This window comes from Pelophylax lessonae, assembly GCF_965119305.1.
Source record: "Pelophylax lessonae genome assembly, chromosome: 9".
In the NCBI taxonomy this organism is placed as follows: Eukaryota; Metazoa; Chordata; class Amphibia; order Anura; family Ranidae; genus Pelophylax; species Pelophylax lessonae.
In genome coordinates, this window is record NC_138776.1 from 192,160,023 (window position 1) to 192,180,529 (window position 20,507).

Sequence of the window (20,507 nt, forward strand, 5' to 3'; positions counted from 1 at the left end):
TAAAAAAAAATATATATATTTTTTAAATTGCAGTTGCCTGGGTGCCAGTGACTGCTGTCAGGTCCACAGAGAGTGTACTGTGCCACTGCCCACCCACCACTGATATATAAGGTGGCACAGCAGCTTGCACTCATAGTACAACAGTAACAACACATTAAAAAAAAAATGACAGGCAGAGGCAGGCCACCCCGCAAGGGCCGTCGTGGTCGTGGTGCTGTGATTTCCTTAGGCCCTAGAATAATGCCCAGTGTTCAGAGGCCACCACAGACCCTGAACTCAAAACATTCTGAGGCCATAGTTGACTGGCTTACACAGGACACCCAATCGTCTACAGCTTCCGCTCGGAACCTTAATGCACCATCCTCCTCCAGCTCAGCTTCGGGCACCTCTCAATTTACCACTCGCCAGCCCGCCGGCACCACCACCAACACTAGCACCACAGCCGCTTCACTTGATCCGTCAGAGGAGTTATTTTCACATCAGTTTGAAGAAATAAGTGATGCGCAACTATTAGTGCCAGAGGATGTAGATAACGGGGATATGTCTCAGTCAGGCAGCATTATACACATGGACGTACATTGTGATGATGATGATGTTGTACCTGCTGCTGCTGCCTTTGCTGAGTTGTCAAGTGAAGCGGCTGATGATGACGATGTGTCTGTGGATGTCACCTGGGTGCCTGCTCGAAGAGCAGAAGAAGAGGGGGAAAGTTCAGATGGGGAGACAGAGAGGAGGAGGAGACGAGTTGGAAGCAGGGGGAGGAGGTCATCGCAAGGAGCTAGTGGCGCAGTCAGACAGCATGTAGATTCGGCACCCGGGGTCAGCCAGACAGCACGCCAATCAACGCAAGCTGTTGCCACCACCAGAATGCCGTCCTTGCAAAGCTCAGCAGTGTGGCATTTTTTTTGTGTGTCTGCCTCTGATATCAGCGATGCCATTTGTAACCTGTGCCAAAAGAAACTGAGTCGTGGGAAGTCCAACACCCACCTAGGTACAACTGCTTTGCGAAGGCACATGATCTCACATCACAAACGCCTATGGGATCAACACATGAGTAAAAGCAGCACACAAACTGAAAGCCACCATCCTCCTCCTGGTCCAGCATCTTCAGCCACGTCAACCACTGCTGTCCTCCATGCCCCCTATCAACAACCCGCCCCTCCGCCTCTCACCTTCAGCAGTTCCTGCTCGTCACCTGCCCACAGTCAGGTGTCTGTGAAGGAAATGTTTGAGCGTAAAAAGCCAATCTCGCAGAGTCACCCCCTTGCCCGGCGTCTGACAGCTGGCTTGTCGGAACTCTTAGCCCGCCAGCTTTTACCATACAAGCTGGTGGAGTCTGAGGCCTTCAAAAAATTTGTCGCTATTGGGACACCGCAGTGGAAGGTACCCGGCCGAAATTATTTTTCACAAAAGGCAATCCCCAACCTGTACTCTATTGTGGAAAAGGAAATCATGTCACGTCTGGCACACAGTGTTGGGGCAAGGGTCCATCTGACCACTGATAGCTGGTCTGCAAAGCACGGTCAGGGCAGGTATATAACGTACACTGCGCATTGGGTAAACCTGCTGGCGGCTGCCAAGCATGGAATGCGTGGCTCTGCTGCAGAGGAGTTGGTGACACCGCCACGACTTGCAGGCAGGCCTGCTGCCACCTCCTCTACTCCTCCTACTCCATCCTCTTTGCTAACCTCCTCGGCTGAGTCCTCTTCTGCTGTTGCGTCTTGCTCCACACCAACTGCACCCCCCCAGCTCCCCAGGGGCTATTCCACATGCCGGATACGACAGTGTCACGCTGTCTTGGGGTTGACTTGCCTGAAAGCAGAGAGTCACACCGGACCAGCACTACTGTCCGCCCTGAATGCACAGGTGGATCAGTGGCTGACCCCGCACCAACTGGAGATCGGCAAAGTGGTGTGTGACAACGGGAGCAATTTGTTGGCGGCATTGAATTTGGGCAAGTTGACACATGTGCCGTGCATGGCACATGTGTTGAATCTGATTGTGCAACGTTTTGTGCAGAAGTACCCAGGCTTACAGGACGTCCTCAAGCAGGCCAGGAAGGTGTGTGGCCATTTCAGCCGTTCCTACACGGCCATGGCGCACTTTGCAGATATTCAGCGGCGAAACAACATGCCAGTGAGGCGCTTGATTTGCGACAGCCCGACACGTTGGAATTCAACACTGCTAATGTTCGACCGCCTGCTCCAACAAGAAAAAGCGGTCAACGAGTATTTGTATGACCGGGGTGCTAGGACAGCCTCTGCGGAGCTGGGTATTTTTTTGCCACGCTACTGGACGCTCATGCGCAATGCCTGTAGGCTCATGCGTCCTTTTGAGGAGGTGACAAACCTAGTGAGTCGCACTGAAGGCACCATCAGCGACATCATCCCATATGTTTTTTTCCTGGAGCGTGCCCTGCGAAGAGTGCTGGATCAGGCCGTAGATGAGCGTGAAGAGGAAGAGGAAGAGTTGTGGTCACCATCACCACCACCAGAAACAGCCTTACCATCGATTGCTGGACCTGCGGCAACACTGGAAGAGGAGTGTGAGGAAGAGGAGTCAGAGGAGGAATGTGGCTTTGAGGAGGAGGAACACCAACCACAGCAGGCATCCCAGGGTGCTCGTTGTCACCTATCTGGTACCCGTGGTGTTGTACGTGGCTGGGGGGAAGAACACACCTTCAATGACATCAGTGAGGACGAGGAATTGGACATGAGTAGCTCGGCATCCAACCTTGTGCAAATGGGGTCTTTCATGCTGTCATGCCTGTTAAGAGACCCTCGTATAAAAAGGCTGAAGGAGAACGACCTGTACTGGGTGGCCACGCTACTAGACCCCCGGTATAAGCAGAAAGTCTGTGATATGTTACCCAATTACCGGCAGTCGCAAAGGATGCAGCAGCTACAAAATAAGTTAAAAACTATGCTTTACACAGCGTATAAGGGTGATGTCACAGCACAACGGGAATCCAACAGGGGAAGAGGTGAAAGTAATCCTCCTCCTACCACCACAACCACGCCGGCAAGGACAGGACGCTTTACAGACGTCTTGTTGATGGAGGACATGCGGAGCTTTTTTAGTCCTATGCATCGCCACAGCCCTTCGGGGTCCACCCTCAGAGAACGACTCGACCGACAGGTAGCAGACTACCTTGCCTTAACTGCAGATATCGACACTCTGAGGAGCGATGAACCCCTTGACTACTGGGTGTGCAGGCTTGACCTGTGGCCTGAGCTATCCCAGTTTGCCATTGAACTTCTGGCCTGCCCCGCTTCAAGTGTGCTGTCAGAAAGGACCTTCAGCGCAGCAGGAGGTATTGTCACTGAGAAGAGAAGTCGCCTAGGTCAAAAAAGTCTTGATTACCTCACGTTTATTAAGATGAATGAGGCATGGATCCCGAAGGGACTGACAGTGGGGGATGCATTTGACTAAAAAAGGCCTGGTGATGACTGAGATGCCTTGGCCTAAAAATGGTCCACACGCTGCTGTATATAATCATTCTCTGCATGCCGGATGACTTACGTGACGTCTCCGCCACCAACTACGGTTCAAGCCGCAATGTTTTAGTGCACTTTCTGCCTTAAAACCTCAATTTTTCAGGCCGCTGCTACAGCAGCGGCTGCAACAATACCTACTTTTTCATGCATGTGTACATGCCTAATTTTTCTGGCCTCTGGTGCTACACTGTGGCTGCAAAAAAACAAAAAACAAAAAAAAAGGCACATACATGTGTCAATTCCCCTTCGTGATCGTTACCTTGTCGTGGTGAAGGGGCTTGCGTATCACAATGAAGCGATCACCTCTAGGATTGTGTTGGCACACCCCAGATGATAAGGTCGTTGCTTCATTGTGTACAGACCAAAAGCGATCCGCAGGATAATTTTTCATAAAAAAAAACATTCATTTTCTTTCATTCTTTCTGCGGAGCTGGGTATTTTTTGGCCGCGTTACTGAATGCTCATGAACAATGGCTGTAGGCTCATGCGTCCTTTTGCGGAGATGACAACCCTGGTGGTCAGTCGAACCCAAGGCAACATCATCGACCTCATCCCATATGCGTTTTTTCTGGAGCGTGCCCTGCGAAGAGTACTGGATCAGGCTGTAGATGAGCATGAAGAGGAAGAGTTGTGGTCCTCATCACCACCAGAAGCAGCCTTGTCGTTGTCAATTGCTGGACCTGTGGCAACGCAGAGAGAGGAGTCTGAAGAAGAGAAGTCAGAGGAGGAAGGTGGCTTTGAGGAGGTGGAATACCAGCCACAGCAGGCGTCCCAGGGGGCTTGTTCTCACCTTTCGGGTACCCTTGGTGTTGTATGTGGCTGGGTGGAGGAAGAGACCTTCAATGATGTCAGTGAGGACAAGGAACGGGACATGGCTAGCTTGGTATCCAACCTTGTGCAAATTGGGAGTTTGCGGTTGTGCAAATGGACTGACTGACTGTTAAACGGGGAGTTTGGTCTGTCAGAGTTTGGTCTGTCACTGTGAAGCGGGCGACGGGCGTAACCCTTACACTACTTGACCGATAAAACATCATACCTGATCGTATTCACACACTGGATGTTTTAGTGCTGGTTTACACTGCCGCTACCACTAAAGTAGCGTCGCTTCCAGTGCGACTTTGGCGCGACTTAGCGCGACTTTGGCGCGACCTCATCGCGAGGTGACTTTTTATTTGGCCAATCACAATATCATGTTTTGTGACCGTCACCTAATTTCCTTTTCCTGTTTTTTGTTTTACATATTTCCCCATGTGTGCAGTGTTGTCTATGTCATAGCTCAACTCAACTGATAGGCATGTTTGCCTTGGCATATCATATTTCAGCTTGCCAGAAAGAAAAAAAGACAGCTGGAAAGACACTGCATTAGTTTTCTACTAAAAATCATAAGAAAAATGCTGTTTTTTTTGGGTTGTGGACATACTACAGAGCTGAAACTTGACAGGTACACTTTTTAGACCCCCCAGACACTAAATACAAAAAATGACATGCCTGCCTAAAAAAATGCCCGATAAATGCCTGCAAGAGAAAAAGACAGCCGCAGAGAAGCCGTATTCCTGAAAATATAAGAAAAATGCTGTTTTTTAGGGGTTCTGGACATGCTACAGAGCTGAAACTTGACAGGTACACTTTTTAGACCCCCCAGACACTAAATACAAAAAATGACATGCCTGCCTAAAAAAATGCCCGATAAATGCCTGCAAGAGAAAAAGCCAGCCGCAGAGAAGCCGTATTCCTGAAAATATAAGAAAAATGCTGTTTTTTAGGGGTTCTGGACATGCTACAGAGCTGAAACTTGACAGGTACACTTTTTAGACCCCCCCAGACACTAAATACAAAAAATGACATGCCTGCCTAAAAAAATGCCCGATAAATGCCTGCAAGAGAAAAAGACAGCCGCAGAGAAGCCGTATTCCTGAAAATATAAGGAAAATGCTGTTTTTTAGGGGTTCTGGACATGCTACAGAGCTGAAACTTGACAGGTACACTTTTTAGACCCCCCAGACACTAAATACAAAAAATGACATGCCTGCCTAAAAAAATGCCCGATAAATGCCTGCAAGAGAAAAAGACAGCCGCAGAGAAGCCGTATTCCTGAAAATATAAGGAAAATGCTGTTTTTTAGGGGTTCTGGACATGCTACAGAGCTGAAACTTGACAGGTACACTTTTTAGACCCCCCAGACACTAAATACAAAAAATGACATGCCTGCCTAAAAAAATGCCCGATAAATGCCTGCAAGAGAAAAAGACAGCCGCAGAGAAGCCGTATTCCTGAAAATATAAGAAAAATGCTGTTTTTTAGGGGTTCTGGACATGCTACAGAGCTGAAACTTGACAGGTACACTTTTTAGACCCCCCAGACACTAAATACAAAAAATGACATGCCTGCCTAAAAAAATGCCCGATAAATGCCTGCAAGAGAAAAAGACAGCCGCAGAGAAGCCGTATTCCTGAAAATATAAGAAAAATGCTGTTTTTTAGGGGTTCTGGACATGCTACAGAGCTGAAACTTGACAGGTACACTTTTTAGACCCCCCAGACACTAAATACAAAAAATGACATGCCTGCCTAAAAAAATGCCCGCTAAATGCCTGCAAGAGAAAAAGCCAGCCGCAGAGAAGCCATATTCCTGAAAATATAAGAAAAATGCTGTTTTTTAGGGGTTCTGGATATGCTACAGAGCTGAAAATTGACAGGTACACTTTTTAGACCCCCCAGACACTAAATACAAAAAATGACATGCCTGCCTAAAAAAATGCCCGATAAATGCCTGCAAGAGAAAAAGCCAGCCGCAGAGAAGCCATATTCCTGAAAATATAAGAAAAATGCTGTTTTTTAGGGGCTCTGGACATGCTACAGAGCTGAAACTTCACAGGTACACTTTTTAGACCCCCCAGATGCTAAATCCAAAGAAATTTTTTATTTTTATTTTTTTAAAATTTTTCCAATAATTGGCTCTCTATCAAAAAATTATAATTTTTAAGAACTTTTTTTTGCGTGATCCCTCTCCGGCATGCCACAGTCCAGGTGTTAGTCCCCTTGAAACAACTTTTCCATCACTATTGTGGCCAGAAAGAGTCCCTGTGTGTTTTAAAATTCGCCTGCCTATTGAAGTCTATGGCGGTTCGCCCGGTTCGCCGGTTCGCGAACATTTGCCAAAGTTCGCGTTCGCCGTTCGCGAACGGCGAATTTTAGGTTCGCGACATCACTACACCTAAGGCATCCACTTTTTGGCACGCGTGCACTTTATGGTCACTGAAGAGACTGTGTGATTGCACTTAATAACAGTGTGATCTACTATCCATGCTTTCTCCACTGAACTAGCACTGAGCATCTCTTTTTTCTGTTTCACGGATCTTATATGTAATATATGTTGTTTTTGTCAATTTGCACATTTATTTGATGCGTCACACTAATATTTACACTTTATATTTACACTTGGTAATTCAGTATATCTGCGTTTTTGTACATATTTTTTGCATTTATGTTAGGTATACATCTATTTATGATGTGAGCACTTTACAAGTACTGTATATATTGCAATATTTGGTTTTGTTTTTCAATCGTATATAGGGCACCCATTTGCACAATTTGCACAAATCATGTTTGCTTGTTGCACCTTATTGGGATCAGTGGCGCTGTATCACTTTATTTATATATTCTTTTTATGTGCCTTGATTCACATGCTTGGATATAGCTGCCACGATCATTAATATTAATTATACTATTTCAATTTTTTTTTTTGTGAGAATTCATACTTAGTCGCGCTGGTACTTTCACTTTTAGATTCAGTGCATGAATATGTCAATGAGTGTGGCCTCAGCCAGTGCCACTCCAGCCATGCCCCCTTGACATGTTTCACCTTGCACACCGGGGTTTGATCACCCATGAGGCCACACTCATTCACATACAGTTAGGACCATATATATTTGAACACAGGCACACTTTTAGATTTTTTCAGGTATTTACCAAAACATATTTAAGCTATAGTTAGATGATGTATATGGGCTGACAGTGCACACTCTCAGGTTTAATTTATGGGTATGTACATCCAAATCGGAGGAAGGGTTTAGGAATTACAGCTCTTAAGAATAGCTATCCCCCTGTTTCATGGACAGGTGTTGGCTACAACTTTGTTATTTCTTCATAAATTAAGCAGGTAAAAGGTTTGGAGTTGATTCTAAGTGTGGTATTTGCATTTGGAATCGATTGCTGTGAACCTACATTGTGCGTTCAAAGGAGCTGTCCATGCAAGAGAAACAGGCCATTGTAAGGCTTCAAAAACTAAACCAATCCATCAGAGAGATAGCAGCAACATTAGGAGTGGCCAATCAACAGTTTGGTACATTATGAGGAAAGAAGAATGCACTGGTGAGCTCAGCAACATAAAAAGGCCTGGACATCCACAGAAGACAACAGTGGTGGATGATGGCAGGATCCTCTCTATGGTAAAGAAAACCCCATTCACAATATCCAGACAAGTGAAAGACACTCTCCGGGAGGTGGGCCCATCATTGTCAAAGTCTACAATCAAGAGAAGACTTCATGAGAGCAAATTCAGAGGGGTTCACCACAAGGTGTAAACCATTCATAAGCCTAAAGAATAGAAAAGCCAGATTAGACTTTGCCAAAAAACATCTAAAAAAGCCAGACCAGTTCCGGAAAAGTCTTCTTTGGATGGATGAAACTAAGATTAATCTGTACCAGAATGACGGGAAGAAAAAAGTGTGAAGAGGGTTTGGAACAGCTCATGATCCAAAGCACACAACATCATCTGTAAAACATGGTGGAGGCAGTGTGATGGCATGGGCATGCATGGCTTCCAGTGGCACTGGGTCATTGGTGTTTATTGATGATGTGACAGAAGACAGAAGCAGCCGGATACGTTCTGCAGTGTTTAGAGATATACCGTCAGCCCAGATTCAGCCAAATGTAGCAAAACAGTTTGGACAGCGCTTCACAGAAAAGATGGACAATGATCCAAAACAGACTGCAAAAGCAACCTAGGAGCTCTTGAAGGAAAAGAAGTGGACTTTTCTGCAATGGCCGAGTCAATCACCTGATCTCAACCCAATCGAGCATGCATTTCACTCGCTGAAGGCAAAACTAAAGGCAGAAAGGCCCACAAACAAAGCACAACTGAAGACAGCAGCAGTTAGTGCCTTGCAAAGCATCAGAAATCCAGTCTTTGGTATTGTCCACGGGTTCCAGACTTCAGGCAGTCATTGCCAGTAAATTATTCTCAGCAAAATATTAAAAATGAACATTTTTTTATGATTATATTCATTTGTCCAATTACATTTGAGCCCCTGAAAATGGGGGGACAGTGCATGAAAATGGTTGCAGTTCCTAAAATTTGTACTTGATATTTATGTTCAACCCCTTGAAATAAAGCTGTAAGTCTGCGCTTAAATTCATTTGGATTGTTTTATTTTAATTTTATTCTGGTGGCATACAGAGCCAAAAGTATCAAAATTATGCCTGTCTCCAAATATATATGGACCTAACTGTATTTATGCAATGAGTCGGTGAGCCGTGTTCCTTCCTTTCTCTGTTGATGCTTCTACACCCCTGATTGGTGCATAGGTGCCTGTTTTGTATCCTCTTTGTCTCAGCTTAGAACAGCACTGCAAGTCATACCTGGCTTACCTATGGCTGCTTAATGCAAATTTCTTATTTTGTATTACAATTTTTACTGTCTGGCCTACCTCATGCTGTATAGTCTTCTGGACTATCTACCTAATTTTGATATTCTAGATACACTTAAATTTCAATCAATATTTCAATTGTAACTTGAAAGTGCCTCTTTGCTGTTTTTTTCCTTTTAATTCCCATTTTTATCATTTGTATAGCTTGCATGTTTTATACAGCAAATATGTATCGCTATTTGATAATTCATTACTGACTGTATTGGATATATTCCTTGTATGCTGGAATTTCTTTCTCTTCTACTTATCTACTAAGTCAAAAAATGCTTCAGTGCCTATATACAGTACCTTGCGAAAGTATTCGGCCCCCCTTGAACTTTGCGACCTTTTGCCACATTTCAGGCTTCAAACATAAAGATATAAAACTGTAATTTTTTGCGAAGAATCAACAAAAAGTGGGACACAATCATGAAGTGGAACGAAATTTATTGGATATTTCAAACTTTGTTAACAAATAAAAAACTGAAATATTGGGCGTGCAAAATTATTCAGCCCCTTTACTTTCAGTGCAGCAAACTCTCTCCAGAAGTTCAGTGAGGATCTCTGAATGATCAAATGTTGACCCAAATGACTAATGATGAAAAATAGAATCCACCTGTGTGTAATCAAGTCATCCGATCGCGACCAGAGAGTGCGGGCGAGCGAAGCCGTTCGGCCGGCGGCTGCATACAATTGCTCATTCCATCCTGGTTTCTGTGAGTGTTCTTGCTTTTATTTTTTGGAATAAATTTTACTGTTTTACGCTATGGGAGCCTCTCTCTCTCTTTTTGAATGGTGAACATTGGGAACATCTGAGGATCAGTTGCTCGAGTCTATTGTCGGACCCCCAACCATTTATTATCATACAAGCGTGGTTGATCTAAAGATCTGGTAAGAGGCGACCCCTACTGGTTCCTTTTCGGTACTGAATCTTGGTGTCTCATTGGAATCTGATTTTTACACACTTTGATATCGTTCACATGGTAAGAGGCTCATCTAGCTGGTGATGGTTCTACACCTACCTTTCATCATTGTTTTTCACTTTGGCACATATATTATTGTCGTCTGGTAAGAGGCAACTTTAGCTGGAATTTATCAATTGGTTTATATACACCTACCCTTATTTATATTTGGTAAGGGGTATTTAACACATACTAATTTCTTTAATTTACACTTGTCCACTGTTAATAGAGATCTTTGGTGGTGGTCTAATTTATACACACGATTTCCTCAAGTCACAGTGGTGATATATATCTAGTTGTTGGGTTTTACGCTATTGCGTATTTTTTACATTTCTTTCATGATCCAATGACCATTGAGTCTACCGCTCACGTGGGCCTGGATCTTCTATCAAGGTGACAAGATTCATAGAGCATCTGCTTTTCTCTTACCTGAATCTGGTAAGCCTATACCCTTAAGGGAGTCTGGTCCAGGATTACATCTAGGATTTTGTCATCATCATTTATTATTGGGACTTTATGGACTTTACATCTCCATCTATCATACTTAGCGCAACTTAATTTACAAAAAAAAAAAAACTCCGTATAAATGCACCTGCACTGTGATAGTCTCAGAGGTCTGTTTAAAGCGCAGAGAGCATCATGAAGAACATGGAACACACCAGGCAGGTCCGAGATACTGTTGTGGAGAAGTTGTGGAGAAGTTTAAAGCCGGATTTGGATGCAAAAAGATTTCCCAAGCTTTAAACATCCCAAGGAGCACTGTGCAAGCGATAATATTGAAATGGAAGGAGTATCAGACCACTGCAAATCTACGAAGACCTGCCCGTCCCTCTAAACTTTCAGCTCATACAAGGAGAAGACTGATCAGAGATGCAGCCAAGAGGCCCATGATCACTCTGGATGAACTGCAGAGATCTACAGCTGAGGTGGGAGACTCTGTCCATAGGACAACAATCAGTATACTGCACAAATCTGGCCTTTATGGAAGAGTGGCAAGAAGAAAGCCCTTTCTTAAAGATATTCATAAAAAATGTTGTTTAAAGTTTGCCACAAGCCACCTGGGAGAGACACCAAACATGTGGAAGAAGGTGCTCTGGTCAGATGAAACCAAAATCAAACTTTTTGGCAACAATGCAAAATGTTATGTTTGGCGTAAAAGCAACACAGCTCATCATACTGAACACACCATCCCCACTGTCAAACATGGTGGTGGCAGCATCATGGTTTGGGCCTGCTTTTCTTCAGCAGGGACAGGGAAGATGGTTAAAATTGACAGGAAGATGGATGGAGCCAAATACAGGACCATTCTGGAAGAAAACCTGATGGAGTCTGAAAAAGACCTGAGACTGGGGCGGAGATTTGTCTTCCAACAAGACAATGATCCAAAACATAAAAGCAAAATCTACAATGGAATGGTTCACAAATAAACATATCCAGGTGTTAGAATGGCCAAGTCAAAGTCCAGACCTGAATCCAATCGAGAATCTGTGGAAAGGACTGAAAACTGCTGTTCGCAAACGCTCTCCATCCAACCTCACTGAGCTCGAGCTGTTTTGCAAGGAGGAATGGGCAAAAATTTCAGTCTCTCGATGTGCAAAACTGATAGAGACATACCCCAAGCGACTTACAGCTGTAATTGCAGCAAAAGGTGGCGCTACAAAGTATTAACTTAAGGGGGCTGAATAATTTTGCACGCCCAATTTTTCAGTTTTTTATTTGTTAAAAAAGTTTGAAATATCCAATAAATTTTGTTCCACTTCATGATTGTGTCCCACTTGTTGTTGATTCTTCACAAAAAATTACAGTTTTATATCTTTATGTTTGAAGCCTAAAATGTGGCAAACGGTCGCAAAGTTCAAGGGGGCCGAATACTTTCGCAAGGCACTGTATTACACATATAAATGCATAAAGTGAAGAAGAGTCCCACAGGGGAATGATGCAACAATGTATAACATCCAGTGAAGAATTGGTGTTGGCACAATCACTGCATATAAAGCAACTGTCAACATTATATTTTTACTAGAAGCTTTATTTGCAGTAATGATGTCAAAACCAGTTCTCCACTGGATGGTATACTGTACATTGTTGCATTATTTGCTTGCAGGACTCTTTTTCACTTTATAGGGAATATTTGTTAAAACTGGAGCATGCAAAATCTGGTGCAACTTTGCATAGAAACCAATCAGCTTCCAGGTTTTATTGTATGGCCCCTTTCACACGGGGTGGACTCCGTAATGCGCACCCGCCTGCTCAGCAGGGGATCTCTCTGCTGATCCCCACTGAGCAGGCAGATGACAGGTCCATCTACGGTTGCCACCTCATCCCTTTAAAACAGAACACATATTAATTACACAGGATCTGTGGCTGATTAAGGTGGTAATTAAACTCACTTGGAGCCTTCTCTGCATTAAATTAGCCTCATAACCTGTGTAATTAATTTGTGTTCTGTTTTAAAGGGATGAGGTGGCAACTCTAGGTCCATCTCCACTCTGCATAGCCCTGTTGTTCTCTATGGGGTGGTCGGATGGAAACGGAACGCATGTCCATTTTGATCTGACTGTCATCCGATCCCCTGGACAGATGGGGAATGGATCCCCATACGTCTGTTTTTGGCTGACAGGATCAGATCGGATGCCATTGGGTGTCAGCAGACACATGACCGCTGACATCTGCCGCTTCATAGAAAACAATGGCTGGTCCAAAAAGGGCCACCTGAAAAACTGAGGACCGCCCATGTGAAACGAGCCTTAAAGCTTAATTGAACAAGCTTAAGTTAGAAGCTGATTGGCTCCTATGTACAGCTGCTCCAAATTCTGAATGCACCAGTTTTAGTAAATCTGCCCCTATGTATTTATATTTGTAATATATGGACACTGAAGCATTTTATTGATTGTGTGTATGTCTTATTTTGCATAGCTATTTATATGTTTATGCGTATTCAATTTTTGGGGATTGAGCAATTTGTTGCTATGTTTACATGTTGAGGGCATGTGGCCAGGTTTGGTTCGGGGGGGCTTGCCCCCCGGCCTGCCAGGCTGCATGCTCGGATAAGGGTCTGGTATGGATTCTGAGGGGGACCCAATGCTGTTTTTTTTTCTTCAAATTTTGGCGTGGGGTTCCCCTTAAATCCATACCAGACCCAAAGGGTTTACATTTCAGCTCTTAGAGGGGAAGCCTGCTGACAGCTGATGAGTCATCAGTTGGCAAGGACACGGCGGCCAGCTTCCTGACCCGTTCCTTAAAAACCAGCTATTCTTTACACAGAATTCAAATTTATCGTTTGTTTTTCGAACTGATCCAAATTCAAATAATAAATAATAAATTGGTAGAAAACGAATAAACAAAATTTATTTTAATGAATTTCAACAAAATTACATTAGATGTCATTAACCTAATATGGCTACAAGGCCACTACACTCTGTGCCTGGAGGCGAAGCATGGAACTGGTACCAAATCATCAGGGGGCTGGCTGTCTGAATCCAGAAGGGACAGCCAGGCTCCCCATGATGTCAGAACAAAAATGGTAGTGTGGGACCTAGCATGCAGTGGCTTTGCAGGAGATCACAGTTGAACAACCCTGGATTATTATTATACAGTATTTATATAGTTTGTGCACTGCTTTACAATATAGTTGGAGCCAATGCAGTAGCTCCTGAGAGCTTACAATCTAGTAGGGAGGGGCAAGTGCAATAAAAGGTAATAACTGAGAGGAATGAGCTGATAGGAGAAAAAAAAGGTTCAGTTATTGGCTGATGACAGAATAGGCTTCTCTGTAGAGATTAGGCATGTGCAGAATGGAAAAAAAATAGTTTTGTTTAGTTTCAGGTAGATTTCTTATATTACTTTTTTATTTTGTTTCAGAATTTGTTTAGTTTGGTTTCAGAATTTGTTTTGTTTTAGTTAAATTTCATTGTGTTTATTAATATTCTAATGAATTTCACATTTTCAGAACGATTCGAATTTAGATTGGTCGAAAAATGATCGACTGATTTCAATTCTGTGTGAAGACAAGCTGGGAAGCCGGTCGCCACCTCCTTAACAACCGATGACCCATCAGCTGTCAGCGGGCTTCCCCACTGACAGCTGAAATGTAAACAAGACAACCCCGGCAAAATTAAATTTCTAAAGAAAAATGAGCCAAATCACATTTAAACTGACTCGTGGTTGGAAATGGCGCCCCCATCCCAAATCCATGTCAGTCTCTTCGGGTCAAGTATGGATTGTAAGGGGATCCCCATGCCAAAATGTTAAAAAAAAAATTACACGGGGTTCCCCCAAAATCCATACCAGTCTCTTATCCAAGCACACAGCCCAGCAGGTCAGGGAAGGGGGGACAGTGGTGTCCCCCCCCTCCTGAACCATACCAGGCCACATGCCCTCAACATGGGGGGAGGGTCTCTTCCCTACAACCCTGGGCTTTGGTTTTGGGGGTCTGTGGGCAGGGGGCTTATCAGAATCTGGAAGCCCCCTTTAACAAGGGGGCCCCCAGATCCAGGCCCCCTTGTGAATGAGTATGGTGTACATAATACCCCTACCCATTCACCAAACAAGTGTAAAAATAAATAAAAACAGGAGGCAGTTTTTGACAATTCCTTTATTCAAAATAAAAAGGTGTCCCTTGATGTGCTGTTTCTATATTAAGTGAAACAATAAAAATTAAAAATTCCTTTAAATATAGTGCCTAGAGGTCCCCTTAGTCTGCCTGTAAAGTGGCGCATCTGCGCATCTGTAGCATTGATTGAACCTGCTGCAGCAAATTTGACATTTCTAAAGAAAAAAAAAATAGTCAAATCACATTTAAATGGACCCACGGTTGAAATTGCTGGCTATTAAAAAAAAAAAGAAAAGACCTTTTGGGTCTGGTATGGATTTTAAGGGAAACCACACTCCAAAATGTAAACAAAAAAATGGGTCCCCCCAGAATCCATACCAGACCCTTACTTGCTGATGGGGACAGGGGCCTCTTCCGACAACATTTTTTTTTCTTTGGGTTCGTTGGTGCGGCATCATTGACGATGGCTCTACATCGGGGGACATTGTTTTTTTTATTTATTTTTTTAATAAAGAAATTGTCAAAATCTTGTGTACTGTTTTTATTTATTTGTTACACTTTTTTTGTGAATGAATAGGGCCTGGTATGGATTGGGGGGCCCACACTGTTTGTATTCGGACTGAAACAAATTGCACATGTCTAGTAGAGATACGTTTTCAGGGAAGGAAACAGAGTTGTAGGCAACACTGAAGGACACATTGAAAGGTAAGAGGAGAACCAAGGGAGTGCAGTTTTTGAGGAGGAGCGGGTGGTCAATATTATCAAAAGCAGCCGAAAGTTCAAGTAGTATGAGTATGGAGTAGTGGCCATTAGTTTTAATAGTTATTAAAACATTAGTGAATTTTAGTATGGCAGTTTCTGTGTAGTAAGACTTTGGAAGGGGTCAAGAAGATTATTGCCAGTGAGATAGGAGCTCAGATAGTTGTAGCCTAGGAATTCTAAAAGTTTAGAGGTAAATGGGAGCAAGGAGATGGGTCTCAGATTGTTTAGGATGGTGGGGTCCAGTGAGAGCTTTTTAGGTATAGGGGTGATCAGTGTAAGCCATGGAGGTGAGGGGAAGGTGCCAGTAGAGAGAGAGAGATTGAAGATGTGAGTGATAGGGCAAGAGGGTGACCATAGTAGTTGCAAATGAACAGGGTTCAGAGGACATGTGGTAAGGTGGTCTTCTGAGAAAAGTTTGGCAACCTCTTCTAAAATAACAAGATCAAAAGAGGTAAGCATTGAATGTGATTTTGGACAGTGTATTTCAAGTGAGATAGATATCTGTGCAGTGAAGTTGTCCCCATGAATTGCATCAATCTTGTTTTTGATGTGATTGACAATCTCCTCAACAGTGAGTGAGTTACTGGGTGGAGGTGGTGGTGGTGGACAAAGTAGAGTTAAAGGTAGAGAACACTCAGAACAGCTGATGAGGACTGGATGACAGTCTTAATGAAAGTGATGAAGTAAGCTTGTTTGGTAGCATGGAGGCAGGAATTGTATTTTGGTAAGGCGGATTTATATAGGGTGAATTAATGCAGGGACTTTGTTTTACTCCCTTACATCAGAGTTCCCCTTTACATCAGAGTCTGTAGCATTCCCCTTTACCTTTACACATTTAAAAACATGTATATAAAAGTTTTTCATCATGATAAAAAATGTGGTCTTACTGTTTTTTTTTTTTTTTTTTTTTTTTGGGGGGGGCACTTCAGATTTGTATGCCTATAGAATCCTGAGATATAAATCAAGGCCCTGCAGATACTAGGAGAATGAGAAGGGGCGAGGAGAGGGTGGATTTGCTCTGTGGGTAAGTATGTGAAGTAAGCATATATCCCAGCAAACCTTACCTTGGCAAACTAACCTTGGAAATGGAGGGTGAAGTTCCACTTTACTTCCACTTTAAGAGGATAAATTGCCGCTCAAACATTCATACATTTTTCAACCTTTTAAACCTTTTGTTTTTACTGGAGTTCTTGTCTACCACCGGCCGGGATGTATCATTCATGTATTTTTTTTTTCATGAATCCCCTAATTAGAGCCAGAGGCTCTAATAGGCTTCAGAAAACGGTGGACCCGGGGCGCAGAGCACGGCGCCCTAGCCCACCCATTTGTGTGACAATAGCGAATGAAAATTCGCTATTGTCACACGGATCCTCCTCCCGCTTCCTGATTGGCCGAAAGGCGAGCTCATGCCATTGGCCGAGGAGGAGGCAGGGGGACTCGAGGAGACGCCGGGGGACTGAGGAGACGCCGCCGCTGCAGATAAGTGCACTGACTGGTCTCTCTGCATTGAAGGGGGCACGGCACGATGGTCTCTGCATTGAAGCGGGCATGATGGTCTCTGCTTTGAAGGGGACATGGCACTATGGTCTCTGCATTGAAGGGGGCACAATGGTCTCTGTATTGAAGGGGGCACGATGGTCTCTGCATTGAAGGGGGCACGATGGTCTCTGCATTGAAGGGGGCACGCTGGTCTCTGCATTGAAAGGGGGCACGCTGGTCTCTCTGCATTGAAGGGGGCACAATGGTCTCTGCATTGAAGTGGGCAGGATGGTCTCTGCATTGAAGGGGGCACGATGGTCTCTGCATTGAAGGGGGCACGATGGTCTCTGCATTGAAGGGGGCACTATGGTCTCTGCATTGAAAGGGGGCACGATGGTCTCTGCATTGAAAGGGGGCATGATGGTCTCTGCATTGAAGGGGGCACGATGGTCTCTGCATTGAAGGGGGCACAATGGTCTCTGCATTGAAAGGGGGCACGGTGGTCTCTGCATTGGAAGGGGGCACGCTGGTCTGTGCATTTAAGGGGGCATGCTGGTCTCTGCGTTGAAAGGGGGCACGCTGATCTCTATATTGAAAGGGGGCACGCTGGTCTCCTCATTGAAAGGGGGCACGATGGTCTCTGCATTGAAAGGGGGCACGATGGTCTCTGCAATGAAAGGGGGCACGATGGTCTCTGCATTAAAGGGGGCACGATGGTCTCTGCATTGAAGGGGGCACGCTGGTCTCTGCATTGAAGGGGGGGCGCTGGTCTCTGCATTGAAAGGGGGCACGCTGGTCTCTGCATTGAAAGGGGGCACAATGGTCTCTGCATTGAAGGGGGCACGCTGGTCTCTCTGCATTGAAAGGGGGCACGCTGTGGTCTCTCTGCATTGATGGGGGCACACTATACCTTGATTTAATAAAGGCCCCTTTCACACTTTTGTAACCTCAAAGTCGTGCAATTTTTTGCAACGTTTTTTGCCGCAAAGCAATGCCTATTACATTTTTCTGTTTGCGCCCCCCCCAAAAATGTTGAGCACCAGCCGCCACTATATAAGTAAAACAATAAAAAATATGCGCATTGGAATTCGTTCATATTTTTTTCAAAGTCCGTCCCCCAACAGTGTCTGAGGGACCGTGAACTGGCCCTCTGTTTAAAAAGTTTGAGGACCCCTGCTCTAGCTAATAATGTAAAATGACATTAATAACCTTAGTTAATTTCTGTTCATGTATATGTTTACTTTAGGCGCACGTGGTAATCCTGGCCCTATTGGTGCAAGAGGAGAACAGGGACCGACTGGCGAGAAAGGTGAAAAAGGTGAAAGTCTATCTACAGGTGATGGATTTAGGTTTTAGAAAAAATAAAATAGGCTACCAACCTATTTTCTGCAATCAACATATAATCACGTGGTGTCATTTTTTGTAGACATCAGCACTCTAGAGGCACGAATATTGATGTTGGATCAAAAGCTATCTTTACTAGAATCAAAAATGAAATCACAGAGTAAAGGTTTGTATGATATACAATTTTAGATACATATACTGTACGTAATTATTCTATTACTTTTAAACTAGAACTTTGGGTTTTTTATTATTTTGCCCAGGATTTTAATGGTATCTTTTTATAGAGTGAAGAAAAAACCTTTAGGCTTGATTTACACAGTTGCAGTGTGGTAATGCACATTATGCCTGCTAGTGCTTTGCGGTGTTCGTTTTTCTGGGGTATTTTGGTGCATTAGGGAGCCCATTCAAATGAATGTGCTCCCTTAATGTAATGCACTTTAATGTGCAACATAAAGCTCATTAGCCCACTTTAACACATCACAAAGATATAAATGGTTCCTTGCAGTTAACAAAGTTCATCTCATTCCATATGTACTGCATATGAATAGAAGTCCTACTGTCATATTATTGTGTATTTTATCAAGCTAGTGAGATGTGTAATTATCTGCAAAATTACGCAAACATCTAAGGTGTTTAGAGATTTTTACATGGGAGTTCAAAAGGGTTTGGCATCTTCCATATACAGTACTCACTCTATTGAGTGGTTCCTTTTGCTTATGTACAGTATTCTCATGTACACTGTATAATGAATTCACAGATTCCAGACCTTCTCACATACAGTAGCTGCTGTTCTATAAATATAAATAAGTGATACGTCTTTTTTTTTTTTTATCATGAGCCACGGTATTTTGTATTGAACAACTGTACACAAAGAGGGTGATGTTGGTGATTTTGCAATGATGATATTGGCAACTAGTTTTGGACAAACTGTTCAGCCTGAGCATGAGTTGGGGCCAAACATTGGCTGTCCACCCATTCGGCAAACATCCGAATTGTTGGGCCGCTTGATCGTTTGTTTGGCCCGCCCAGCACCCCACAATGCACTGTGCGCCGCACATTGCATTGTAAACCCTGATTGGCTGAAGCAATGAAGGATTTGCCCAGTCAGGGCACAGAACACTGTCAAAGCCATGATTGTAGAAAGTAATTGTAACTGTGCCCAATCATGGCTCATTACTCAAATAGCCACCCCACACTATAAAAGGTTCCTTCCATTCCCAGAGCAGCCATTTGTAGTTTGATATTGGAGTGGAGATAGATAGAACAGGGCTCTGTTCAGTGCTATTAGCAAGTTAGTGTGCTATGGTGATTTTATTGTGAGTGCAGAATGTTAGTGTAGTGTGAATATAATGACAGTGCAGTGTGAGTGTAGTGCGGCCATTCATTTTTACTGTAGTTTTAGTTTAGTGTTTCAGGGCACCTGCAGTATATTGAAGTGTGTCAGTGTAGAGTGTAAGGGCAGTTTAACTGCTGTATAGTAGTGTGTCAGGGCATTTTTACTGCAGTATATTGTAGTGTGTCAGTGGAGTGTGTCTTTGTAGTGAGTATTCAAGTTAAAGTGCACCATACACCACTTTTCATTAATTAAAGTGCATCCAAGTACACATTTTCCCATCTCTATTACATTTCGGTAAAAAGCCCCCCCCCCATCATAACTGGGAGGCCAACAAGGAGAGGCAGACATTCCCATGGCACTGTGAGGGGGCCAGTAGCGTCTGTGTCCACAAGCAAAGATGAACTTGGTCCGTCCTCAGGCTGTGCACTATTTCCACTGTTTAATACTGTTGCCCAGCCACAGCATGCAGAGGAGGTGGTGGACTGGCTTATTAAACCATACTCATCCTCCTCATCCTCTATCACCCAAGCACAGACTAGTGCGCAGTCCACCACAGCTTATTCTGCCTCCTTGTCCACAGCTACTCCTGCCTGTCTCCTTGTCCACGGCTACTCCTAGCCCCAGCATCAGGCATGGAGAAGTCAGCTGAGTTATTTGAACACAGCGTCAGCCACTTGCTCCTTGATGATGCACAGGCATTACTTGATTCATCAACAAACTGTCTTAGACATTCTTTATGTCCCTTCATAATTAGTTAAGATAAAATGCCCCTTTATAATTATTTGAGAGGTTCGCTAGGAATAAAGCATACTTCAGAACTGTGATAAAATATCAATCAAGTTCTTAGAGGATGATTATGTAATCCCTTTGTCTACCTTTCCTCCTCAAT

General features: G+C 43.9%; 1 protein-coding gene across 1 annotated transcript in view; it reads left to right on the top strand.

Annotated features, from left to right (window-relative positions):
* Positions 1–20,507, top strand: part of LOC309563643 (pulmonary surfactant-associated protein D-like) — a 129,928-nt gene that overhangs the window by 56,231 nt on the left and 53,190 nt on the right. The window contains exons 4-5 of the mRNA XM_082268217.1: positions 18,185–18,274; positions 18,365–18,448. Coding sequence (XP_082124343.1) covers positions 18,185–18,274; positions 18,365–18,448 — 174 coding nt within the window. The remainder of the gene's footprint in view (positions 1–18,184; positions 18,275–18,364; positions 18,449–20,507) is intronic.